This window comes from Takifugu flavidus, chromosome 1 (assembly GCF_003711565.1).
Source record: "Takifugu flavidus isolate HTHZ2018 chromosome 1, ASM371156v2, whole genome shotgun sequence".
NCBI lineage: Eukaryota > Metazoa > Chordata > Actinopteri > Tetraodontiformes > Tetraodontidae > Takifugu > Takifugu flavidus.
In genome coordinates, this window is record NC_079520.1 from 18,014,925 (window position 1) to 18,041,014 (window position 26,090).

The 26,090-nt window shown below is 42.3% G+C and overlaps 4 protein-coding genes and 1 long non-coding RNA gene across 8 annotated transcripts; 3 read left to right on the forward strand and 2 right to left on the reverse strand.

Moving 5' to 3' along the window:
- The first annotated feature begins 399 nt into the window (after positions 1 to 399).
- LOC130527893 (WD repeat domain phosphoinositide-interacting protein 1-like) lies at positions 400 to 5,565 on the forward strand. Its single transcript, XM_057036736.1, has 12 exons — positions 400 to 787; positions 1,390 to 1,472; positions 1,817 to 1,986; positions 2,085 to 2,181; positions 2,353 to 2,450; positions 2,585 to 2,677; positions 2,754 to 2,824; positions 2,990 to 3,097; positions 3,422 to 3,586; positions 3,653 to 3,760; positions 3,994 to 4,133; positions 4,374 to 5,565. The coding sequence occupies exons 1-12, from the start codon at positions 711 to 713 to the stop codon at positions 4,493 to 4,495; spliced, it is 1,332 nt and encodes a 443-aa protein (XP_056892716.1). The 5' UTR covers positions 400 to 710; the 3' UTR covers positions 4,496 to 5,565.
- arsg (arylsulfatase G) lies at positions 5,278 to 19,948 on the reverse strand. The gene is made up of 11 exons (XM_057036724.1): positions 19,854 to 19,948; positions 16,891 to 17,125; positions 16,570 to 16,805; positions 10,600 to 10,717; positions 9,912 to 10,058; positions 8,992 to 9,188; positions 8,826 to 8,906; positions 8,633 to 8,741; positions 6,326 to 6,446; positions 6,164 to 6,254; positions 5,278 to 5,980 (listed from the first exon to the last, which is right to left on the reverse strand). The coding sequence occupies exons 2-11, from the start codon at positions 17,106 to 17,108 to the stop codon at positions 5,700 to 5,702; spliced, it is 1,599 nt and encodes a 532-aa protein (XP_056892704.1). The 5' UTR covers positions 17,109 to 17,125; positions 19,854 to 19,948; the 3' UTR covers positions 5,278 to 5,699.
- On the forward strand, positions 5,836 to 8,452 carry LOC130527955 (uncharacterized). The gene is made up of 3 exons (XR_008951156.1): positions 5,836 to 6,101; positions 6,210 to 6,267; positions 6,353 to 8,452. It is a non-coding gene; the product is annotated as an uncharacterized LOC130527955 (long non-coding RNA).
- Positions 17,403 to 23,885, forward strand: LOC130527851 (monocarboxylate transporter 7-like). Of its 4 annotated transcripts, none has more exons than XM_057036660.1 (6): positions 17,403 to 17,593; positions 20,836 to 21,076; positions 21,149 to 21,292; positions 21,401 to 21,529; positions 22,069 to 23,016; positions 23,121 to 23,885. In XM_057036660.1, exons 2-6 carry the CDS (start codon positions 20,839 to 20,841, stop codon positions 23,426 to 23,428), a joined length of 1,767 nt encoding a protein of 588 aa, XP_056892640.1. In that variant the 5' UTR covers positions 17,403 to 17,593; positions 20,836 to 20,838; the 3' UTR covers positions 23,429 to 23,885. The 4 variants fall into 4 exon arrangements, with proteins under 4 accessions (XP_056892640.1, XP_056892631.1, XP_056892623.1 ...); XM_057036651.1 differs by lacking the exon at positions 17,403 to 17,593 and adding an exon at positions 18,514 to 18,604; XM_057036643.1 differs by lacking the exon at positions 17,403 to 17,593 and adding an exon at positions 19,522 to 19,773.
- Positions 23,626 to 26,032, reverse strand: LOC130533908 (archaemetzincin-2; the record flags this gene model as incomplete). Its single annotated transcript, XM_057047652.1, has 6 exons — positions 23,626 to 24,208; positions 24,492 to 24,668; positions 24,770 to 24,952; positions 25,158 to 25,258; positions 25,344 to 25,517; positions 25,708 to 26,032. Coding segments are annotated over 6 exons (1,113 nt in total), but the record flags the coding sequence as incomplete, so codon positions are not given.
- Positions 26,033 to 26,090: the final 58 nt, after the last annotated feature.

Consider the following 26,090-nt stretch of genomic DNA (forward strand, 5'->3'; position numbering starts at 1 on the left):
TTAAAAATCGATTTATTCTATTAAGCTTGCACGGTAAAGGCTTTTTAAATGTTTTATTAAGCAAAGAATTGATTTGACCCGCTACAAATTTATTAATTAAATGATGAAGGATTCCATTCTGAGTGACATCTTGGTAGACCTCTTTGTCCAGCAGGGGGGGAGTATCCATTTCACCCAATGAAATGATCAAAACAATTCCTCGTGACGAGATAGAATGTGTAAATGCCCAATCGAGCGAGACCTAACACAAAATAGGCGGATCTTTTTTTGATTCAACACCAGCGGTGACCAATCAGCCCAGGACTTTAAAAAGACTGACCAATAGAAAAGCAGGAGCAGCGCGTTCGCCCTGTATGGGCAGCCAATCAGGATGCAGCTCTGAGAAACGCACCCGCCCATCAGCTGTTTTTGTTTTGCTGTGTAGACTTAAAGTTAACAACGTAGAGACAACGCTGTCGACGCGGATCCGGCTCCTCTAACGGGCTGTCATCGTCGAACCGTTATCCAGTATAGATTGAGGAGCGATGACTCGGTGTGGGATGCGTTTCCTCTGAGCCTGTCTGCCTGGACGTTCCACTCCAAGAAGAGTGCGAGCGTGGCGCTTGGACTCGGGGAGCAAAGGAGGGGGAAGTGGGCTACGGCAGGGGTTGACCCGGGCCCAAAGGCCTCCGACCTCGACCAGCGACGTGGAGAGGGAATTTGGCGGCGGGATGGAGACTCAGGATCCGACAGAGTGCCCCGAAGGGCATAAAGGCTTCATTTGTGCTTCATTTAACCAAGACACCACGTAAGCAAGCAACCGGCTGGGCCTCCTTAATTCACCTGGCTGTTGCATAATTGCGTTCGTACTTCAGCATTTTGTTTCATATTTCATAGAAGAGGCACAAACAGACAGGATTCATGTTTGGCCAAAATTAACAGAGACGCTAAATCACTTGAATTTGTCTTCCTCAAAGTGATCTAGGCCAGTGTGATTCTTCTGAAGGCCTGTTTCACATTAAACTGGATACTCATTAGTCGGTAAACCTCTGGCTGTTGAGTGACAAGAATTTATTAAAAACGGAGTCATTTTTTGGAGTCATTCATTTTTCACTGTTATCCAACATAATCCAGGACATACTCATCCCCTCGCGTGTAATACCAAGGTTGTTTTTTTTTTTAGAAAGAAATAAAACAGAACTATACTGTCCATTAGGATTAATAGACAGCAAAGGGTGAACTTCTTCAGTTACAGGTGTGTCACTTTGTGTAAACATCTGTCTCTGCTAATAAAAGAAGCCAATGGCCAACTGGTCTTTGGGGCCACCTACAGGTGTGACTGATAAGCTTAAACTCTCTGTGGAGGCTGGGCAGATGTGAAATCATCCTCCGATTGACGTGTTGTTGTAGGTCTCTGTCTGTGGGCACCAAGACTGGCTACCGGCTCTTCTCTGTCACTGCTGTGGACAAACTGGACTGCATTCATGAAGGAGGTAATAAAGAACCCTTCACAAACATGCATTTCACAAGCCTGTGTACTTGATGCCAAAATCCTCTTCCTGAGTCTGTGGTCAGATGCACTTTGTTCAGACTTTTGTGTTCCTGCATTTGAATGGCAGAGAGCACTCTCAGTTCTCTAGTTGTCTACATCAGAAATCAACATTTGGAGTAGGTTTGATCCAAGAAGGCCAAACATGAGGGGGAACTGCATGCTGTCAAAGGAGAAGCTCCTGTTTTCACTTTCAATGAAATGTGCTGGCACCATGAGCTTACACCAAAACATCCCTGGCTGTTCCAAGGCACTACAAATGAAAAATCCCTCACCTGTGTTTTCCAGTGGAGAGTCCTGACGTGTATATTGTGGAGCGGCTCTTCTCCAGCAGTCTGGTGGTGGTGGTCAGTCTGTCCATGCCGCGGCGAATGAACGTCTATCACTTTAAGAAAGGTACAGAGATTTGCAACTACAGCTACTCCAACAACATCCTCTCCGTCAGGCTCAACAGGCAGGTACGGACAGGGGACTTATCTAGACGTGAAGGTGTTGCTCCTGCGTTGGGCTGTCGTGCCTGTGTTTATTTACTGTTCTTACTTTGTCTCTGTCAAAGCGATTGGTGGTGTGTCTGGAGGAGTCTGTTTATATCCACAATATCAAAGATATGAAGCTACTCAAGACCCTGCTCAACACACCCACCAACCTCTCAGGTACAATGAGAAGGACGTCTGTGTTTAAACTGAGTGAATTATTATCATTTCTTGGGGTATTGTTCGTCCCTCGTCCACAGTGTCATTACATGCTGGCCCGCAGTGATAGTTGGGGGCTTGACGGATGAGAAACAAAATGCAGCTTCACTTGCCCTCTCTGCTGTGTTGCAGGCCTTTGTGCGCTCTCTGTCAACCACAGCAATTCCTACCTGGCATACCCTGGCAGTGCCACCATAGGGGAAATCACACTCTATGATGCTAACAACCTGGTGAGGATTCAATTTTCTGTTAACATATAAACAAAAGTTGAGTTCCAGCTGGAGTGAGCTATCTTCAGTCCTGCTTATGGGGTCAAGACTGTGTTGATCCAGATGTAATTTACAGTGTATTTTCCCCCACTTAGAGCACTCTGACGCTGATCCAGGCTCATGACAGTCCCCTGGCTGCCCTCACCTTTAATGCCTCAGGCACCAAATTAGCCAGTGCTTCAGAGAAGGTGTGCAATTAATTGCTAAATCAACAAAATATCCCTCTGTGTTATCGTCAGCCCCTGACAACCCTTTCCTCACCAGGGTACGGTGATCAGAGTCTTCAGTGTTCCTGAAGGACAGAAACTGTTTGAGTTCCGCAGGGGGATGAAGAGGTCAGTTAGGCGCTCACATCATCTCTTTTTGTGTTGATGGTACATTAGGTGCTTTTATTGTCAGAAAATGACTGCCTGGGACGTATGATCAACTATTGTTTATTTCAATGTATTAAAATAGCAGTTTTTGTAATAACAGTTTTCCATTTGTTATCTATGTGTCAGATACGTCAGTATAAGTTCACTGTCCTTCAGTGGAGATGCTCAGTTCCTGTGTGCCTCCAGCAACACTGAGACGGTTCATATCTTCAAACTGGAGCAACACAGTCCCACGTAAGCACACACACTCACACGCACAATAAATGATTTCCCATAAAATAAACCATCTTTATTTGTCTTATAAAAAATGTTCAAATTCAGGCTTTAATTTCTATGACAACATTTTGTTTCTGTGCTATAAGGAAATTTGTCCTTTTAATAAACAGTGCCCCCTAGTGTCTTCCACTGTTTGTTACGTAAAACAATTAATTTGTCTTTTAAGGGTTTTCAAAGGGTTTAAATAAATAAAGTCGAAGTTGGGAAAATATATAACTAGAATTTAATTATTAATGTCAATTTACCTAATGCTCATAATTGCAACAATCTTTTCCCCATCAGTGAAGAAGAGGAGTCTCCCACATGGTCGGCATATGTGGGCAAAATGTTCACAGCAGCCAGCACCTACTTGCCCACCCAGGTGTCTGATATGATGCATCAAGACCGGGCCTTTGCTACAGTGCGGCTCAACATGTTTGGCCTTAAGAACATCTGCGCCCTGGCCATGTAAGGCAGAGAACAGATTTACCAGAGGGAGCATTGACATGTCATGACCTGTGTGTATCTGTATAGGATTCAGAAGCTCCCACGCCTGCTGGTGGCATCCTCTGATGGCTTTCTCTATATTTACAATGTGGACCCACAAGATGGAGGAGAGTGTGTCCTTGTCCAAAAACACAGGTGCGTTTCACGCTGATATTAATGCGTTAAAAGAAATCTGATATTGACAGTCACCGTGAATAGCTGAAACAGTAACGACCCCAAAAAGGTACTTTAATTTGAAATAATTTTATTGAGGTTGTCATCTTTAAGTGGTTTGTTGCACATTGTTAATAATCTAATTATCTGCGGGTGTGTTTTTACAGTCAAATCTTTGTATTTAGCTGGTGAGTCTTTGCCCCTTTCTCCTGCAGGCTGTTTGAGTCTAGCGAGGAAGAGGCGGAACAAAGTGAGGAGAACAAACCAGAATCTGTCCCTCACCAACCAGTCAGCCAATCATATGCTGCTACTGTGGCCCTCCCGTCAACTCCACCATCCTCTGCCACACTTTTGGGTACAGTAGCCCTTAATTCCAAAGGTCCTAATGAGCATCAGCAATCTTAGTACCTGTCAGTTTTTGATTTCATATTAGAAATGTTTCAGGTATCTCAGTTCAAATGAAGCTGAAATGTTTTTTTTTTCATTAATGTAGTCTTGACTGGGCCTAAATCCTTTTCAAAACAAGTTTAGGATAAAGCTGTGGGTGTACGCCAATGAGTGTGATGTTTTCAAAGGCCTCATCTTCTTTTGAAAGGTTACTCTGAGGACGGTGGAGCCCAAAGGGGCGATGTGATCCCAGAGCACGAGTTCGCAGTCGGGCCCGTCTGTCTGGATGATGAGAATGAGTTCCCTCCTGTCGGCAACCAGAGCAACTGACCAAACCTTCGCTTGTTGTAGTCAGGGAAGGTAGACAACAATATTCCTGTGTGTGAACCATTGTGGGACACCTACACCTTCCACTTGTACCCCGTTACGTCTTATCTCCCTGGTGTTTCCATGTTTCCTGTTCATATTTCTTTTTCATAAGGAATGACTGAAATGAATAAATGAGTGGGAATCCCACTCATTTTTACCAAAATCACACCCAGACCTTCTTAACTGAGACAGATTCCAGGTGCATGTGTCGCAACGTGCACAAAAACAGTGGTAACACTGACACAAGGTGCACAACAGGAAATCCTGAAGAAATAGGGATGCTACTGTATTATGATGGATGAACCCTGATGATCAGGCGGTTGCGTCAGAGTAGGAGGAGCGTCAGTGGTAGTCACCAATCACAACTGCACCTAGTTCTAAATTACTTTATGAACTCGGACAAACCTCTCCCTATTTTCCACCCTAAGGGCATTATTTCAGTCATGATTGAGGGCTGATCAGTGGACATTGTCTCACATGAGCAATAGTTCATTCAGATGGAAGTATGAAATATTTGTTACATTATGTGGAGTAAATATTGACTGACGCAGATGTTGCTGTAGAAACACGAGACTAAAGAGATGTTATAACAGCTGAATTCTGAAGTTGAGCTGGACACTGCAGTGTATCAGGTGCTTGAATGATTTTTAACCTGAATCCTGTCATTTACATTTCTTTATGTTAAATAATGTTAAATGCTGCGCATCAGATGCAGAGTTATCATAAATCAATATAACGATATATTGGGTTTTTGAAATTTTTTGTCTTTTAAATTTGTATAATGTATATAATAACATTTATAAATGGTACTGTTATACAGTAAATAGCATGGTGATAACCTTTGCCATCAGGTGGCGCTGTTAAAATACTGCATTGGGCTGTTGACTACTGGACATTTGAAATTTCATCAATACCAGAAATACATTAAAGTTGACCAGTTACTCAACATTTCTTCTTGGTTTTTAAACTGTCGTGTTTCATTCCTGTATTAAAAACAAAAACCAAGCCATAAAGTTTGAAACCAGACCCCCCTCCCTCTTCCTGTCTCTGTTCATCTTCGATTGCATCTCTACACAAACCTCTACAAACACCCAGCTGAGGACAATGTAAAAAAGAGTGAAGACTCAATATCGGCATGTCCTGAGCGTGAGAAATGTCCCCATCTTCATCCCAACGTGTCACAGCGGCAAATAGCCTGCTGGGGGTCACAGCAGGGCGCTGCTGACTTGTCTGTGTTGTAGTTGGCTGTGGACACGGACTCGTCTGTGGCGATGTCCCAGAATAACACCTCCCTCCTGCGGATGACCTGCTTTACTACCTCCTGGTATTCTGGTGTGCTGACCTCGAGGGGCGTTTCCTCGGCCTTGTCGCATTGCAAATCAAATATGAGTGGTGGATTGTGAATCTGTGGCCTTCCTGTTGCGCCACCACAGGCCTCAGCTGCACCTGCAGAGGAACAAGTTCACATGAATTCCTGGAGTTCCCTGGTTTTTGTTTTGCAGACCATTGATCTTATGTACAGAGCCGTCACAGCTTATTGAAGTGGGATGAGGCTCCTTTGACTCATGTAAGTTACTTCATTTTTTAACTTTGGTGCACAAAAACAATTTAATAAGACTTGACTGGTACCTGTTAAGTAGAAAGCTTTATACCTCCCCATTCGTACTGTTTGTAGGTAACCAAATGTTCCTGCTGCGCCGCTGTTAGGGTGAAAGAGAACCTAAAGATATAAGGTAAGATTGATGATACAGGTGCTATTAATGTGATAAACCAAAAAAGAGCAATCAGTACCTCATGACCATTTTTTTCCCCCTTCAGGAGGATGTTTGATGCATCGATTCCATCATAACGTCTGTCTGCTGGGGGAGTAACATTTGCCAAGGATAGAAGGGTTGGGAAAATGTCCATACCGCTTCAAGAGTGAAGAAAGATGAAAAAAGTGGTTTTTAAGCAGCTCGGTTACAAAAATGACAACTCTGAATGATGCTAACCAGCAGGATCATGGGAATATACAAAACAGACTTAAGACCTTCCTCTTTGAAAAAGCTTATGAACACATTGTGAAAACAACTTGTGTAGTTTCTCTGCTCCCCCCCTTCCCATCCATCTACAGGTATAGCTGCCTTTATAGCTGTACGCTGACCTCTGACCCTGCTGACCCACTCTACTCTTATACCAGCAGCTTGTATTATTAATGTATTTCTATGATCTATGCTTTTTCTCTCTTCTATCTGTCCTCCCCCTTCTCCTCTCTCTCTACCCAGCCCCCCATCCGCAGGAGGGTCCCCCTACATGAGCCTGGTCCTACTCAGGGTTTCTTCCTGTTAAAGGGGAGTTTTTCCTTGCTACTGTTGCTTGTTGGGGGTCAGGCCCTGGGATTCTGGAAAGCGCCTAGAAACAATTTTGATTGTAACAGATGCTATATAAATAAGGATGGATGGATGGATGGATGGATGGATGGATGGATGGATGGATGGATGGATGGATGGGTTGGTCAGTCGGTCAGGCGATCGATCGATTGACTTAGACTAGACTTTATTGATCCCTTGGGATGATTCCCTCAGGGAAATTTGTAACATCGGCAGCAAATTATGAGAACAAAAGAGCAGAAAGAGAAGAAACACAAAATAAAAGCATATCAACCTATGAATTAAATGATATAAAAAAAACTATAAAGATGAAGCACAAGTGTCCATTTCTGTGTAGTTTATTCTACGTCCTCCTCCCCCCAGATGAGGAGTTGTAGAGTATGATGGCCTGTTGGTCTGACACTTGGGAAGGAGCAGCCTTTCACTGAACAGGCTCCTCTGGTTGCTGATGACTGTGTGCAGAGGGAATTGATGGCTTGTAGCGCCTCCGATTCTCTGTTAGCTCGGTCTTTAGCTTAGCTCCGGCTCTGCAACCCAGGGGTCTCCTCCTCAGCTCCTCCAGGATGAGGTGTCGTATCCCGGCTCGCCCCTTTGTTTGCAGAGCCAGCAGTTCCTCCCGTGAATAAGTGAGGAAACTGGCTCTTGTATTCATTGAAAAGTTTAAAATATCCATAGGATATATAAAACCCACAATCTCTTCACAAAAATAGTAAAGAAAGTAGAAGGAAAGGGGTTAAAAAGTTGAAAAATTTAAAGAAAGCTGAAAAAACAGGAGAGCTACAGGAGAGCTACTGGAGAGGCGGCCATCTTGATAGTGCTTAAATTCCCTGATCTTATCCAGCAGACAGAGTGCCAGGGGGTTGATTTGGTCATTATATTATTCACTTCTATTTATGCATATCTGGCTTACAGTATGGTCACTGTCCATGGTACTGAACAACTAACCAGTACTACTTTTCTATGTAATTTTATATTGTAATCAATATATGTTAGAATCATTATACGGTAATAAAGTTATCTCCTATTTGCTTTTCCTTGTTATATTCTTTATTCTTGTTATATTTCTCATTACATGTTATCTCATTACATTATGCTTTTATTACTTGTTAATGCTTAATGTTCGTGATGCTTAATGTGTGAGCTCACACACCTGTTCAAGAACAACAGGTTACAGCCGCTGTGAGGAGAATCAGGATGCAACATTGATCGGAGTTGCCGATAACAGCATGGGAAGCAGTGAGAAGCAGAATTTCTTCTCTTTGTGTATGTTTTTACATTATATGGAAGGATGTGCTGTATGTGTGAGCAAGCCAAGCTAATAAATCAATGAAGACATGCTCATATATTCACCATTATGGTTCACATGTTTTACTATCAATGGACCCTGCTATTGTTGTGTTTCCCCTCTCTTTAAGCACAATTGAATTCTGTGTAACTGGGGACCTCCTAATCCTAATAAAAGAAGGGTGGCGAGAGGTGTGCCTCAGGACGTGTTGGAGATCTGAAACTGAGCACATCTCTCCATCCTCCTTGCAAGTAAAACTCAAAACTGTTGTCTCATTTGTTTCTCTCATGTTTTAGGTTATCTGAACCTAACAATATATTTCTGTGGTTTGTGTGCCTTGTGCAGACATTGTGTGTGGAGGTACCACAACCATTATTTAACACCATTTAACATAAATGTGGAATGCAAAGACTTCTGCAGTACAGTGTACATATCACTTATTACCTGAGCAGTGCAGAGCTGGTGTTGTTTGCTGAAATTCTGCCTGGCCAGTAAGCTATAGTTGGCACTCTGTGTCCTCCTTCCCAGGTGGTCCGTTTTGCTGAGCCTCCACCTAACGCAGGCAAATATACGCAGATAAAAACATCTATATCTCCCATGTAGCTAACATGTTAACTACATGTCATGTTAACTACACCTCTGCTTGTCTGCCACTTCCCCACAAAAGGACCGACACTTCCTGCATATTGGCACTTCTGCTCCCAAGGGCCATTGTCACCTAAAAATGAATAAATGATGTATTTTCAGAACATCAGCTATGCTGGTTGCATGACCAACACGGGTAATCTATCGTGCAGACTCACCTGTGAACCAAATAAGAGTATTGTCTCTGTCTGTTTCATCAGAAATACGTTTTATTGCCCCCACCAGGTCATCCATCTCTTGCAGGCTAGCAGCGTAGACTTTGTTGTCATTTGTTGCAGAAGCACCAACTGGAGGTGCCAGGGGAACGTGCATGTGAGCAAGTGCAATGTAGAGAAAATATGGCTGTCCTCGCGCTCTGCAAAACCATGTAGCACACAGAACACGGTTTAAACCGACAAACTTTAAGCACTGGCAAATCTACAACAGGATCTACCTGCTGGAATGAATGAGCAGCAAGAAGCCGTGCACGTAACACAGAAAGGTACTTAATCTCTCATTGCAATTGCATATGACAATGCTGTGACCTTCACTCAACCTTAAACTTTTCAACCTCTAAACTTATTATTTATTTTTGGTGTTGCCCTTATCCTGTTGCCTAATGCCTCTGCATTTGAGACCATTAGAAAAAATCCTATTCTCCCATGCTTCCCCTTTTAGATGAAACTCTTCTGGGCTTTTATCCCAGTTCAGTGATCAGGATCTTCAGACAACAGAAAAAGAAGCTAGAGTTCTAAATTTCTCTGCATTTCTGCTTGTGCTTCCTTAGTGTTTCTCGCTGCTACTTGCATGTACACTAAATAGAGCTGACACCTAGAGTCAAGGAGGACTGGGCCACGTTTTGCTTCAACACACAAGTTGCACAAAGACATACACTATTTTGGTTTTCCTTTAATCTTTCAATCTTTTCTAAGGCCAAAATTAAGAAATGATTAGGAAAAAATAAACCAATAAAAATATTGAATTTGTTTCTGGCTAAAATCTCAATTCCAAACCACTTTTCCTGTTTTTAAGTCTCCCACAGAGAAAGAATTTAGAAGGCTTTAACTCCACAATGAGCACATGGGCGGCTGTATTATACCGTGCATTTTGTATGATCCTCGTGGCAGCTGATTTGTACTGCTCTGTTAATCTCCACAGGTTGAGTGGCTGTTGCACTATAGTGGTATTTTCAATCAGAGGAAGGGCCACTTTGCTGTAACAGCCATCATGCCCACTTCTCCTCAACCTGGACATGAGAACAAAATACAGGAAAAGAAAATAACTTTGGCTACATGTGACAACCAAAATTAAACCAACAACTTCCTCCCAGTCACTTAAAAATGCATTTTTTCACACATTTGAGATCAAACTATCCAGCAAAGATCAGTTTTAAATTGAATTCAAGACAGTAGAAAAGCAATAGTGGTCTAATCGAATAGAAAAAGTAGCATATTGTAGACCCTTCACAGAAAACAACCCTAACTTCAACAAGCTTTGGAAAGAATTTAGTCCATAGACCCAATATCCAATACACACACACCTGTCAGTTACCCTTTCTCCTTTTCTACATCTTACTTCTTTATTCTAGAAAAATAATGACCAACTTTGCTCTTTTCTGACTTTGCAAGTCATCCCAAATTGAACAGAGTAATTCAAATGTATGAGTTGAAGCAGAAATGGCTGTAAATTTAATGAATTATGCAGGAAATATGCGGGTTCTGTGATGCTTTCTTTTCTTTTGACACTGGAGTGTGATAATAGAAGTAGCTGGTAGGTTCTGCACATACCTTATCACCTGAGGGCATGAGGGCGAGTCACAGGGAAGACATCGAGGCAAATTATATCCAGGGACATCAGTGCATCCCATATCATTGCTATATGGAACACCTAAGTAGTAGTCAAATCCTGACCAGGAGAGAAATGACACAATATGCCAAATATTAAAATTAATTTGTACATGTCTTGTTATTGAATATGCATGCTATGCAAAAGCAGCTGTGGGTGCAACAGCTGCATGCCATTGTAGCAGCTGTTTTTTGGGATTCTTTTTTTATACAACAGCTGTACATTCCCCTGCTATATAAGAACTTGGCAAATACTGGAGTGGGAAAGTTTTGTCCATTCGCATAACTATGAGGTGAGCAACATAATTAAAAGACCAGTTTTAACTTTTAACACCACAAAGAATGTAGTCCAATGGAAAATCTGATCTACACAGTAATATTTTTTAATATATATTTGAATTCCTCAGCCTGAAAAATGAACAGGTGGTATTATAGCTTTACAAATTATATAATAGACCCATGTCAGACTTCCTCCTTCCACATTAAACATTTGCCGTATTTTCACGACCATAAGGCGCACTGTATTAAAAGGCGCAGTCTCAGTTATGGGTGCTATTTCTGTATTTAAAACATACTAAGGTGCACCGTATTATTAGGCGTATGCTGAAACATACAGTAAAAAATGACAACGGAAGTAAAACAGTGAGTTTCGACACATTTATTGAACAAAATATTCATTCTTCCGCCACAAAACCATCAAAGTTTTCATCTTCTGTATCTGAATTAAACAGCTGCGCCATTTCAGTGTCCAACATCCCGAGTTCCTCTTCTTAATCATCTGAATCGGACTCACTGACCGGTTCCGGTTCAGTGTTGATTTTGTGAAAGCTCTTACAATACATGAAGACGGTATCATAGCCCATGCGTCTACAATCCACCCGCATATGGTGGCATAACTTGCCCGATTTTTGAGAAAATCTCAGTGTTTTAGGTGCGCCTTATAGTCGTGAAAATACGGTAAAAACATTAAAATTCGCCGAGCAGTGGATTTGTACTTCCGGTCGCTACCTTGGTTATGGGATAAACAATGACAGCTTTGTCCTGCCAGTGTTATTGTAGTTTACTGCTCAACTTCCAAACACGGACAGCTGTACCTCAGTTTCCATGATTTCCTATGCAAGTCTTGGCTGAGAGTGATAAGGAGGAATGACATTTGTCTGCAGTTTGAATTTTGATGAGGAAAGCACATACATATCTCAAAGTGTTCAGTAGACGTCAAACACTGGTGCTACATCGAGCCATTGTCCCTAAAATAGTTGGGGAAAGAAGTTATCAGTTTCTGGTCAAAATAGTGCAGGCTTTGGAATAAGTGAGGAGGTTCAGGCTAATGCTAGTGACTCAGCAGTGAAGGAAGATAATGAACATCCTACTGTTGACGTAGAGCAAGAACTCAGCTCAAAGTACAACTGTGCCCATGACTCCAAACATGTGCTGCCAAAAACATCAGGCAACTGGAAGATAAGGTCAGGAGTTTGGAAAGTCAACTGAGGGACCTGTCATGTACACTTTTCAACAGGTAGTACAACCGATTTCCCTCTGAGAAATTGTTATGGTGATTTTGGGAATCTGTTGCACCCCTCAACTTCCAGGTTAATGTACTGGGCAGAGTCCAGAGGACATGCTATTAGAGAAGCTAACAGAAGGCTGGCACTTGTAAACAAACATTTTTTTTTACTGTGGTCAAGTGGCCGTGGGCAGCAAGAACAAGATTGTTGACATATTTCTCACCAGTTCCACAACGGTGAGCAGAGTCATTATAAACAAAAGTAAATTATCTATCCATTATTTTTGGGTGTGTCAATTTGGAGGACAAGGGAACAGGTTCAAGCAACAATGCCACCAAAGTTTGCACAAGTATTTGGATTTCTGCTGCGGCACATAAACTGGATACGTGTATTTAGTAGAAGCAACTCCCTCTACAGTGACACTATGATATATCAGGTGCTTCTTAAGCGGTAATGATACCGTAGTGGTAATAATACCTCCAAATAGACTGATTGGTCATTCAGTTGCTCAACACCTTGGTGCACAGTCTGTTGAATGCCATATCACAGGCTGTATTCAGCAAAGCATCGCATTAGATGGAAAACATCTTGCTGAGCAGATGATCAAAATCTTATTCCCCCGGGTCTTCAGCATGCATAAAGGACAGATGGACAAGGTGAATAACTCAAAGGCACTGGCATCACCGTTCTTGAGAGTAGAACCGTTGAGTATGGCACCTAGCTCACTCTGAAACAGCTGTCTTGACTGCCTGTAGTTTCTTGTAGAGCCTACAGTGGACTTGTATAATGTGCCAGGTCATGGATGCACACCTGGGCAAGCTGCAGTCCACTTAAGAGCTTGGTGTGCCCAAGCAACAATTGATAGTAATATTCCTTGCTAAGGCAAAGGCTCCCTCTCATAGATTTGTTACTGCCTGCTCTTCTGTTCTTTTCTGAGGTGGAGAATTCCACTCACTCTGTCACGTCTTGTCTTCCACGCCTACTTGATTTGTCTTTAATATTTTCACCTGTTGCTCTCTCTCAGGCTGTATTTAAGCCACTGCAGGGCATTCATGCCTTGCCAGACTGTTAACACGTCATGTCTGACTCTGGATTTACTGGTTTTGACCCTGCCCGCCCTCAATCTGCTGCCGCTCCTGCTGTTGATGACTCTGCCCATGTTCATGCTCCTGCTTCAGCTTATGTCCCACGAGCATCTGCGGTCCCTGAACATCGCGTCGGAGCTCCAGAACACTAGGAGTACCTTTCCTCAGCCTTCCTCACACTTGCCACCCTTTCCTTAGTAAGTGCTCACTCCTGTTTTCTCTGTAGCCCCACTACTTTGTCACGGAGGAAGCAAAGGTGCCGTTTGTCATTAAACAATTGACTGGCAGTACTCAGCTCTATGGAACAGCTTAGTGGGAGAGGCGTTCATCTGCTTGTGCTTCATTTGACTGACTTGCTGTGGGGCTGCCCAAAGATTTCAGATTGGAATCCTATGGTGCATCCGGTGGGCTCATAGGACAGAGGCAGGGAGCAAGCGCAGTGGCAGATTATTCCACAGACTTTCATACAAGAGCCAGCCAGAGCTGTTGGAATAGTTCCGCTCATTATGATGCTTTCCATCAAGGACTAGCTGACTACATTAAGGATGAACTGGTATCCTATGAAAGGCCCTCATTGGACTGAGTTATAGAGGTTGCCATCCGCATCGACTTCAGAATCCTGAATTGGCAATGGGAGGGGCGCTGAGGGGAGACATTGCATCCTGAACCAATCCACCCCAGTGAGAATTTGGTCACACAGAACCCCTACTCATCTGTGTGGTGGAGGGAGGATCCTGAACCAATACAGCTGTGACACACCTTACTTACTCCTGAAGAAAAGGAGCGACCACGTAAGGCCAACCTCTGGCTCTACTGTGGAGGAGCTGGACTTTTTGTTTCTAAATGCCAAGAACAAGCCAAGGCTCCTCAGTAAGGGGGAAGATTTTGGTGAGTCCTACCTCTGCTTCTTCTCAACTGCAGAGACCCAAATTACAGACCTGTATCCTCCTGCCCGAAGGCCCACAGACTGTGGCTACCTAGATTGACTCTGAATCTGATGTCAGTATCAACAATGGAGAGGTGGCTCATCATTCTCAGGCGGGAGCTTTTACTACAGCCTGTTCCAGCTCGGGCTTTAGATGGACATGTCCTGGGCACAGTTACTCACTGGACCTCTCCAGTTCAGCTGCTGATCTCTGGCAACCATCCCTGCATCCACCACTAATCCTGTCTCAGACTCCACAATCCCCACATTGAATGGTCTACTGGAGCTATTTGAGAGTGGAGTCCCTCTTGTCACCGAAGATGCCTGCAGCAAGCTTCTTTGCCTCTTTATCCTCCACGCCACATCAGGTCTACCAATAGACTGAATTCCCATCAAGCCTGCTGGTCTTTAGTCTTCACCCGATTCAACTTCACCCTCTCCTAACACCCAGGGTCCCACAATACAAAACCCAATGCCTTGTCCCGGCAGTTCCGGTATGAATTGAAGACAAACACGGGGTTGGAATCCATACTTCCGGAGTCATGTCACATTATCTAGGGTTACCTGGGAAATTGAACAGAAGGTGGATAGAGTTGCAGAGGGTCAACCAGGTCCTAGTGACTGTCCAAGGAACCGTCTGTTTGTTCCGCCCACCTAACGGTCAGAGGTGTTACAGTGGTTTCATTCCTCTTAATTTACCTGCCATTCTGGAACCCTACCAACTCAACAGGCCATCCGCCAACAGTTCCGGAGGCCAACTTTGAGGGAAGACACCCAGGAGTTTATCAAGGCCCTGCCCTGCAACCACAGCAAGACTCACCACCAAGCTCCTGCAGGACTCCTGCAGCTTATTCCACACCGCCCATGGTTCCACATCTCTGTTGATTTCATCACAGGCCTTCCCACTTCGCAGGGCTTCATTGTCTTTTTGACCATTATTGATCTCGTCAGCAAGATGGCCCACTTGGTAGCATTGCCCAAGCTCCCCTCTGCCAAGGAGACTGCAACAGTTGGATCTGCTCCATGTAGTCCGCCTGCATGGTCTTCCCATCAATGTGCTGTCAGATCGGGGACCCCAGTTTACGTCAACATTCTGGAGGGAGTTTTGCAGGCTGTTGGGATCTGCCACCAATCTATCTTCCAGTTTTCACCCACAAGCTAATGGGCTAACAGAGCATGTGAAACAGGATATAGAGACAGCCCTGCAATGCATGGTGAGCAGGTCCTGTGGGTTGAATATGCCTACAATTCCCTCATCTGATTGATTGAGGTCCTGTATATGCTGTTAGGCAGCTTCTACACTCTCACCGTCGTGGATGAGGAATGCGGTATCTGGTAGATTGGAAGGGATATGGTCCGGAAGAATGCTCTTGGGTCCCGGCTCAGTTGTGGATGACGGCTCTGAGGTGGATGTTCTGCCTGATTTGTCCTCCTGCGTCTCGGAGGAGTTTTAGTTTCTCCCTTCCATGGCTCCATTTTCCCTGCCCTGGACCTGCTTTTGGGACTACGGGGGCCGTTCCTGGAGGGGTAGTCCTGTCACTGCCTGCTCTTCTGCTGAGCTGGAAAATTCCACTCAATCTGTTTTCCTTAAGTTATCAAAAAAGCTTTTTATTAAACTGTCCGGAACTGCTGTGATCCTATCACACCCTTGTCAAGATTGTCTCGAGCAAGCTTGAGCAGAACAAAGTCGCTGTCCTGACCACTCTCAAACACTGGCAGAAAAGTTTGAGGGATTCCAAAGGCCGGGTGGCCACAGCTGCAAATGGATTTGTACACCGCTGTGTACCAAGACTTTACTTGATTAGTAGTAGGTCAGATAATCTATGAGCCAGTTACTGGTGCTGAATCACTACAAACTGTGACCCAAGAGACAATGCTGCCTGAGTTTGGCAGTGGTCCAGTGCTGTAGAGACTGAAATGACCCATGACACTTCTTGTGGAGGAGGAATAAGGGGTGCACTACAGGAGTAGATGTTAGCGGTAACTGAGTTGACAGTGACAGATTGGGTACCAGGCGGTCCTTTGTGCGCTGCAATGATAAGTCCAGGGAAAGTTCGTATTTTAGCAATGGATGTCAAAGTACGAATTATTTACTTAATGGTAGCTAAAAGTATTTCAAGCTTAAATTGAACAAAAGAATACCTGCACTACGTCATTCACTAAATCTGATACTCCAGCAATAGGAGAAAGATTATTGCATCAAGTTAAAAAGAACTTCAAGATTTCACTGCATACTGTATATTGACACCATGTCCTGTCATTCTTAATCTGTGATTAAGACATCTCCTTTATGTAAACCTTTAACTTCCTACCTTATAGAGGTTTCCTGAGATATCAGATATACATTAACTGCAAGATTCTAAACAATAAGTAAAACAACACTAACACTAACCCTTACCTCTTCTGTTTGGTCTGTATGGCCCGTTGTGTCCGAGGTGCCATTTCCCTATCATGGCAGTGTAATAACCAGACCTCTGTAGCAACTGGGGTAGGGTAACTTCAGAAAGAGGCAGTCCAGCCACCGAGCCCACAGCAAAGTTATGTGTCACACCATTTCTTAGACCGTACCGCCCAGTGAGAATGGCAGCACGAGACGGTGAACAGGTTGAGGCAGGAGAGTGAAAGTCTGTAAATCTGGAGGCACAAAACTGCATTTAAGTAAAGATTGACAATTTTTCAAATGATCCCATTTCATTGTACCTGTTTTCCCATCCATTACCTTAGTCCTTGCTCAGCCATTAGGTTGAGTTGAGGTGTGTTGTTATTTTTAGTTTCTGGTAGGTTAGCATCCAAGTCAGCCCAACCTATATCATCTGCCAGTATGATGATAAAATTTGGTTTCCTACTGGATTTGTTTACATTGGCTTCATACTTGGAAATGTGCAGAAGCAGACCACATATAATTCCCGAGAGAAGGACTGAAGTGAGGTCAGCCATTTTGTTTAATAGAAATCCTGCAAAGAGTTGTAGATTATATAGGCTGCCATTAACTGATATTAAATTGAGCAACAGAGAATAATACCTATCTTATAAACTCAGAACTGTAACAAATTAAAATCAAGTTGGAATGTGACAACACAACTGTTGTAGCTACAAACTCTATATGTTGGGGTCCAGGGTTGACGGGTTGTGTTTGGTTTTTCCTGCAGGGGGCGTGGAGGAGTCAATATTGGCAACAGCTGGTGCTGCAGGCAGGCACACCTGTCGGCAAGCTCCATCAGGTCACCCATTTAAGGACAGAGCGCCTGTCTATCAGTGTCGGAGTGTTTTGGTGTCTTCCCTGCTCGTTTGAGGTCTCCATGCTGTCCTGCTGGACTAGTGAACACGCAGAACCCAACTCGCGTGTTGGCTGGAGCTCTCTTTGTGCCCCGGAAGATTGAACGAGTGCTTCCCTGCGGTCCAGAAGGACTGCCAGTTTGAAGGTGATGCCGATATTGATATTGCTGTTAAGTCCAATCTACAAAAATATCAAATCAATTTCTTGGAGAACTTGCTGTAATGGCCTCCCAAATTTTGTCTACTGTGGCTTTTGTTTTTGCCTGCTGGCTACCATTAGCAGCATTAGCTTCTGTATACTCAGTCAGCCAGGGACAAACTTGTGCTAAGGCTCATCTATTTGGTAGAGTGCATTTAACAAGATAACTTATAACTTGGCAACTAACATCATCCCAATAGACAAAGCCTATTAAGTTTTACTTAGAGTGAAAGGGAGGAGGAGAAAGAGGAAAATGGTGAGGAAGATTCGCATTAGCAAGGATCAACTGAGGTATTTCCCGCTGGTAGAGATGTCGAGATCCCAAAGTGGTATTTGGCACTCACATATTGGTCTCAAAAGTGTCATCCCTCATTATCTTAGCAGCTCGTACCTGTCTGTGGTTCACATGCCTCTATTTTTGCAGCTTAGAAATTGAGGAGGCTATGTACCAAATACAGCTTTGGAATCTGGGTGCTGCTTCCCATTAGCATAGGGAATAACACTATTGACATTATGGATGGGAACTTTGACATGACGGCCAGTAATAAAGGAATCACTGAGAGCAGTGGAAGAACATATACAATTTTACAATAATTAGCTCAAAAATTTCCCATTGTAAAAAAGTCATGTTCTAGATTCCTGATATCCTCCGCCCTCTCCCGACACACATACACAATTTTTTTAAATGGTTTTACATATTTATGGCCTTACATATTTGTCTGGCTGATATGCTAAAAATTGATGAACATCAGCTGACATCGATATTAATGCCTATATATGTTGCATTCATAAACACAATTATTAATGTTAAAGTGTAAACTGTATTTTGCACTTTGGACATGACAAGTAAACAAACATGCTGACCAAGCGAACACTCAACCTGTTCAGTTGAGTGTTCAAAACATCTATATGAATAAGTGAACTAAGGCTTTTTCAATGTGGCAAAGGTGCTAACAGGGTAAGTGATGCACCACAGCATTCATTTAAAATAGTCTGGAATCCTTCCTTCATTATATATTACTAACCTATTATTCATTAAAACAAGCTGTAACAAGCCAGATTTACCAGACCTACACAGTCTACAGCGAAACTGGGGTCTGTGCTGTAATAGTTTTTGATTTTTGTCTTCTTTTCATACATGTGTGGCACGATATGTGTTTGTCTTGCACAGACTAAAGTGATGCTGCCAAACACATTCATAAAACTCATTCTCACAGTCAGATTGTGGTTATTCCAAAGAACTCAGTACAAGAATGTCAGCGCGAGCCTTTCTCTTGTCTGGAGTAGACATCCTCACTGCACTGGTTTAACAAGTATACCATCTTTCCTAAGTGAACAAATGGTGCTATGTGTGAAATGGAGAAAATCGAGTTACAGTTAAGGCAGAGGAGCACATTTGCGTTACAGAGGAGCACATTTAGCACCAAGAGCAAATATGTGCAAATATATGTGTTGCCACACCCTGAAGAAAGATATTTATGTACTACCATCAAACACCCAAATAGAAAGTGTTAAATGTGATCTGAAAACATATCAAGAATTTAAGTCATTAGAAGCTACATATAAATAATTATTTTTAAGTTAAATGACATTAAGATCTATGTAAAGTTAATCTTAAAAATCAGATAGAAGGGGCGTGACTGCATGAGCACGTTTGGATAGAGGCAAATTATTTAAATCTAAAAACTCATGCTTGGCAACATTTAACAGTGATCAGAAACTTTATCACCAACAAAGTGAAGTGCATGATACTTTATTGTAAATTTACTTTTGACTTGAGATTAGACACAAGTCTCTCCCAGAAAATTGGTCATACACTTTTCATAAAGAATTCCGGCTTGAAGGCAAGAACTGGCTGTAACCAGATCGCTGCTACCCCCACCCCCACCCCGCGAGTCTGTTTATGAATCTGATGTCAAACCGCGTGTCTGTGCGTTTGCACGTGTGCGTATGCGTTTATGGTCCCCTAACCTGGTCCAGGCAAACTTGCTCTTTGTTTAGGGCGGGAGTGGGCACGAGGCTATCCGAGGGAAGGACGCGCGTTTAGGCTGAGTCGCTTCGCACAGGTGAGACAGAAGCCACGAGACCCAGCGGCTTAAGCGCCTGTTGCAGTCGGTTCACTTTTAGGTGGGTCTGCGTTCGCAAACTAACTGTGTGTGTCCGCCCCCACGAACAAACTTAAAAATAGTAGAAACGTGAGTACTTACAGAGTCGGGTCGTGTCAGGAACGGGGTCATTTAAACCGGCGCCGACACGGTACGAGACGCTGGAGTGAGAAAACCCCCGGGTCACTCCAGAGGGGGCCTCTCATGCTCGCCTGCAAAATAAATATTGTTCTATTTGTTTTAGTTATGTCATTTGATTGATTATTTGCCGTTTTAACCACAAAAAAGTACATTTTCTACAAACAGTCCACGACATTCCCTTTTTAGAAGTGTTGATTTGAAATCCATGTGTTCATACTTTATTAAAATAATTTAACATCAACCACTTAAAGGTTGATGAGTACATATGGACATTAATATTGCAAATAAGTTTGTTACAGCATTAAAAGATATATTTTTTTGTGTTTTAAATATAAAAGATCTATATACATATGACCAGATAATCAGATCCAGACAGCTTTGGTAATACTGTATGTGTAAGGAACTGAAGTCAGAGAAATAATAATGGAGCAGTTTCTGGAGATAAATCAAAGAATGACAATTTATTTGAACACAGACATACATGAAATATATAATTCAGCACAATCCTAAACCTGGAATTTATTTAAAATGTTTGATTAATTTCATTTACTTACTGAAGTCAGATTGGACAAAAAAATCCTTGAGTTTTTTTGTCTTCACAATTATAACCATAGTCGGGCTGAAATTTTCAAGAAATTAAAAACTGATTGATTTGGAACACACACACACACATAGTACATTTGTTAAAACTTCTTAGAGATCTTTATAATTTCAAACGGATTTCTAATTTGGATAGTCTAAGTCTATGAGACACTTGAAACGTAAACTTTTATTTACATCATTAATTTGCAGATCATTTTTAGACAAATAATTACACATAGCTTTAGTTTTGTAGTATTTGATTTTTTAAACTTAAAAATTGTTTCTTTAATATGCAGATTTAAATACTGGTATTTCCTGTCGGTCGACTACTTTTGCTAACTCTGCCTTTTTTAATCAACAGAGCATGGCATATTTTGGGGCCAAGTGGTTGCATTTCTTAGGGCCCAATGTGTATCCAGAGGCGCCCGATGGAGGCTGGGGATGGGTGGTGGGTGTAGCCTTCTTCTTGGTGGAGATGTTCACGTATGGTTCCATCAAAAGTTTTGGCATTTTTCTCCAAGACCTCATGGAGGAGTTCAGGGAATCAAACAGCCGCGTCTCTTGGATCGTCTCCATTGCCGTGTTCGTGATGACCTTCAATGGTGAGCCAGTGGGGTACCAATGATAGTCATGATACAGTACACACCAAACTATAGTTTATTTTTGTTCCTCAGCTCCTCTGTCCTCTGTCTTAACAAACCGTTTTGGGTTCCAACTTGTTGTCATGACTGGAGGATTGCTCATTTTATTGGGCGTCATTGCCACCACCTTTACCACCTCTGTCAACCAAATATATTTTACCTACGGATTACTTACAGGTACTTAATTCCCTAAATTCACATTGTTATCATTCTTTTGTTTCATTTTCTTTCATTTTAGGCAAGGTTTGGTATATTAGAATAATAATAACGGGCCTTTTTGCACAGGTATGGGCTACTGTCTGACTTTCCTGCCCACTGTCACCATCCTCTCTCAGTACTTCACCCGTCGCCGTGCTCTGGTCACAGCTGTGGCCTCTACTGGAGAGTCCCTGTTCATGTCTGCTATGGCACCTGGTGAGTGCAAGCTCTGACTGCTTCCCTGCTAAAGATTTTCCAAAAGTGACGGCAGTTTATTTTCCAAAGGTTATCTACAGTACCGCGAAAATAGGGAGATTGTTGTGAATGACATTTTTTGTAATATGTGATCTTGGTTACTGATTTTGTGTTCACAACAGCATGTCACATATATCAGATAGCTGTAAAGCCCTGCTTTATCATTATTGTTATGTATTATACTCAGATTAAGACAAATAATATAATTATATTTTTGTTTTTTAGGATTAAAGTGATTTTCTCTACATAGGCAATGACTTCAAGTTAATTGTTTGTGGTCATTTTTCATCTGTCAAAACAGAATATTCAAAATACACTTTGATACATTGACTTAGACCAAAGATGAGCACATTTTTAAATCAAATGACCAGCATAAATAATGAGTAAAGTTTTGGACCTTTTAAATTTTACAAAAACCAACAGAAGGCGATTAGATCAGACCAGATACACGTTTAGGTAAGTTGTTATTTAAATCAGTCACTTGTGGGTTTCTCTGTCAGCCTTGTCTGCATTGAAGGATCGTATGGGCTGGCGGCGAACCATGGCAATATTAGGAGGTTTGCAAAGCACCATCATCATCTGTGGAGCGTTGCTTCGACCAATCGTTATCAGACCTGGAGGAAACCCAAAGACAGATGCTCAAGAACTCGAGGTCCTCGGAGCAAAGGTGCCGAAACACAAAGCTGAATCACCCTCAGTTTTACAAATTGGTTTACACGGGTCTGAAACTGAGCTAACCATTAGCTCCGTGAGCACAAGAGAGTCTGGCATCCAGTCTCTAAAGGACAGTGAGTCCAGCAGCCACCCAGAGGAAAAGACTTTACTGGATACAGAAGCAGGTAAATCAGAGACAACAAATACAGCTGTATTGGAGAGCACGGATGCTAAAGGATCTGAGACAGAGAAGCAACTGATGGTGAAGGAAGGAGTCAGAACAGGTGATACGTTTCAGACAGAGAAGCCAAAACTTCTGGATTTCACCATCCTGAGAGAATGCAGCTTCATTTTCTATTCTCTATTTGGACTGTTTGCTACTCTCGGCTTCTTCGCGCCTCCGCTCTACATCATTGAGATGAGCGTGAGCCGAGGTGTGGAGCGCGAACATGCCGCCTACATGCTCTCCATCATGGCTGTGGCGGAAATCGTTGGCCGATTCACCATCGGGTGGATCCTGACATGGAAGTGCCTCATGAAGAAAAAGGTACTGGTGCTTCTGACGTGCGTCATCACAATGACTGTGGATCTGGTGGGATTTACTTTGGTGACTGAGTTCTACGGACTGGCTGTGTGCTGTGCTGTGTATGGTTTTTTAATGGGAACCATATCGTGTACTCACATCCCATTACTGGCTGAGGATGATGTGGTGGGCATAGAGAGAATGTCCTCTGCCGCTGGGGTCTATGTGTTCATACACAGCTTTTCTGGATTGGCTGGACCCCCTCTTGGAGGTATGTCTTATAATGAAAGTTTGCCCAGTTACTTCTAAAAGCTAAGATATGTGATCAGCGTACTTCATATACTCTTTGTTGAATCTGTCTTTTTACTTTGCCAGGCCTGCTGGTGGACATGACTCACAACTACGGATCTGCTTTCTACTCATGCACGGTTGGCATGGCTATTGGTGCCCTGTTCCTAGGTTTGGTCAGACCTGCTAAGAGACGATTGCTCTGCAGGAGAAGGAAGCCAAAGAAGCATGAAAAGGAAAGAGCTCCTGAAGAAGCAGGATCAGTACACAGACTTGAACAAAGCCCTGACAGTCTTCAGGCCTGCTCTACAGTAGATACCAGCTTGGTCCATGCACAGGCAGAGGCCACTGAAAAGATCAAGGAGGTTACATGCATTTCTCAAGAAAATGTGTAGTCAAATTGTATTTTGGTCAAATTTAGGACAAAGGGTTACTGCCACCACTGAAGATCAGACAAAAAATTCAAGATTCAAGAGTACTTTATTGATCCCTTTAGGGGGTGTCCACCAGGGAAATTAGCAATAATTGACGCAATAATTGCGTCAATGGTAATTCATTCAAAACATCTCTTAACATACTTTTGTTTGTAATATTCCAGAAATTACTGTATATACAACACTAATACCTGATGTAATAATTATACTAAAATAATAATACAGTTATGTAAATATCCATGCAATACTGCAAACTTAATCACATAGATACTGTAACACTTGTTTTATATATATAAAAAACATGAAACTCAGATTATATGATTCAAGTCATGTTTATTTTCAATTAGGTGATGTAAGATGTACAGATCAACTTATTTTATAATGCAAATAATTTTATAATAAAAAGTATTTCATCCCAGCTCAGAATTGTATATAGAACATTCTGAAATCAGCATACATAAATACATACCTTGCAGCCCCACAATACCGAAAAACATCCTGATTAGCTACAATGCTATATTGCACTGCTTACCAAAATAAATTAGGTTTGTCTTTTATTTATTTTCCATTTTTATACAGATTTATATGTTACACATCCTCTTTTTGTCCCAGTGTGTCCAGACACCTGCAGAGCCACATTCTGAAAGTGTGAAAGGCTTCAGTGGGTTTGGGAACTGCCTGACAAGCAGAGGCCTCCCCTCCACTGTTTGTGTGATCATTCTCTATCCACTCCAATAAGGCCTGCTCAAGCCAGAGCACAAAATAAGGCTTCATTCCAGCACTGGTTTAGTGTACAACAGAAAGTCTTGAAAGCACCTTTGTCTTATGAGCTGTAACAGTTTAAGTACTTAATTTGAGAACATGTTTATTGCACCTTGGGACTCAGCAAAACACATTGAGATTGATTATAACAGGCTAAAAACAATTCACAGAAACAAGTAAGGCTAAAGTCTATTGTAAGAACGATTCTTGTGCATTTATGCTCTTTTTAATTATTTTAATCAGTATTCCTCATTATTCATGCCTTGTATCTTTTACCAATGTCAAAGCCGACTGCGGTCTGTAGTTTGCGAAGGCAAATTGGACAGAAATCCAAGGGCCTTCTATCAGACTCCTCCAGGTGATTGGAGCCCTGCATGACACAGGTCAACCACTGGCAGTGTTTAAGTCCAAATATATGCCCAATCTCATGGGCCATCGTCTGAAAAGATACATTAAAGAGTTATACAGAAAAGGTGGACTTTAAAAACACCACTGCACTATTCAGAGTACAGAAATGTCGAGTAAAGTCCTTTACAAAACCTTGCATGATCGAAGCAGCATGGTGCTAGTAATAGGAGGTATGTGATATCCATCAAACAATGAATAGTCGTCCTGCTTTGGCCGACGTGATTTCCTCAGCCTTCCTGCGTAAGGTCTGCTGTAGAATTCGTCATCATACCTGGCGAAACTAAAAACGCCCATTCCTACACAAAGAGTTGAGATCTTCGTGATGTTGGTCATAAAATTGACGTCAAAATACCACCACCTAGTGGCAGCATAGTGGCATTACAAGAGAAAATAGATGCTTTTTTTTTGATGTGCTGATTTACCAGGAGCAGTTTTCAGTATAAGTTTCAATCCATGCAGTAATATCCTCAGTGTTAGAGCTAGGTTTGTTAGTGTCTGTGCCTTCATGTTAAAATCTCACAAAGTTCCAGGACTCGTTGGGATATAAGTCAATCAGTGTTATTCCAACAATGCAAAAAGCATCTTTTGATTTTTTATTCCAAAGGAATTGCAGGAGATCACCTAGGTGCAATTCAGGAGTGAAAGTGACTACACATAAAATATGGTGCAATCAAGACTAATCGAACAAAAGTAATGAAAAGCTTACCAGTGAGAATCTCAAGGTTTTGTGAATTATCATTAACTCTGAAAGAACAGCGTGTTTCAGCAACAGTGACAGCTGGTAGTAATTTTACAGAGAGTCCATAGAAAAAGGCCTGGCAGTATTCCCTCAGTCCCTCCACATACTGGTCTGTCTCAACCCCTGGCTTACCAAAGGAACCTACATGAACAAGTGTAAATTTCAGGCCAATATGTCTAGCACATTCTTAGAATCTCTGTGTTGTTTTGTGGATATTTCAGAATTTGGCAACAAGAATCTAATATTTATTGCAAAATCTTGTTATATTTGCTTGCCCTGCATGCATGCACCTCATTTCCCAACCAAATAATTGTGACACAACTATAGTCACCTATAGTTTGGATATAAATGGTATTGTGACTTGTATCAAGTTTCCTTCGTCTAGGATCTCTGTAGAACCTCTCAAAACTTTGAGGCTCCTCAGGATGAGAAGAGATCCAGTTTGAGTCAGAATGCACTGTGATAGGCTGAAACAGTGACCCTGGGTGTCCTGGGTGGAGCCCTTCTTCCAGAAATTGCCTTTCTTCTTTTGTGTATTTCCTGTAAAGTTTAACCAGGTCCTGACAATTCGACACCAGAGCTGCTTGAAGTGTGTCCACTGAGTGACACAGGATCGACAACGTGTGTATTTGTGTGTCTGAGAGTGTATACTTATATATGTATACGTATCAATGTGTACACACACAGACATGCATAGATAGATAGATAGATAGA

Excerpts from the sequence above, each read along its gene's own strand:
- LOC130527893 (XM_057036736.1), top strand. The coding sequence starts at position 711 with ATGGAGACTCAGGATCCGACAGAGTGCCCCGAAGGGCATAAAGGCTTC. Across the intron at positions 2,182-2,352 it reads CACACCCACCAACCTCTCAG|GCCTTTGTGCGCTCTCTGTC; the intron begins GTACAATGAGAA and ends GCTGTGTTGCAG. Across the intron at positions 3,587-3,652 it reads AACATCTGCGCCCTGGCCAT|GATTCAGAAGCTCCCACGCC; the intron begins GTAAGGCAGAGA and ends GTATCTGTATAG.
- arsg (XM_057036724.1), bottom strand. The coding sequence starts at position 17,108 with ATGGCTGACCTCACTTCAGTCCTTCTCTCGGGAATTATATGTGGTCTG. Across the intron at positions 16,806-16,890 it reads ATGGCTGAGCAAGGACTAAG|ATTTACAGACTTTCACTCTC; the intron begins GTAATGGATGGG and ends TTGTGCCTCCAG. Across the intron at positions 8,907-8,991 it reads TACTCTTATTTGGTTCACAG|GTGACAATGGCCCTTGGGAG; the intron begins GTGAGTCTGCAC and ends ATTCATTTTTAG.
- LOC130527851 (XM_057036660.1), top strand. The coding sequence starts at position 20,839 with ATGGCATATTTTGGGGCCAAGTGGTTGCATTTCTTAGGGCCCAATGTG. Across the intron at positions 21,077-21,148 it reads GTTCGTGATGACCTTCAATG|CTCCTCTGTCCTCTGTCTTA; the intron begins GTGAGCCAGTGG and ends TTTGTTCCTCAG. Across the intron at positions 21,530-22,068 it reads CATGTCTGCTATGGCACCTG|CCTTGTCTGCATTGAAGGAT; the intron begins GTGAGTGCAAGC and ends TTTCTCTGTCAG.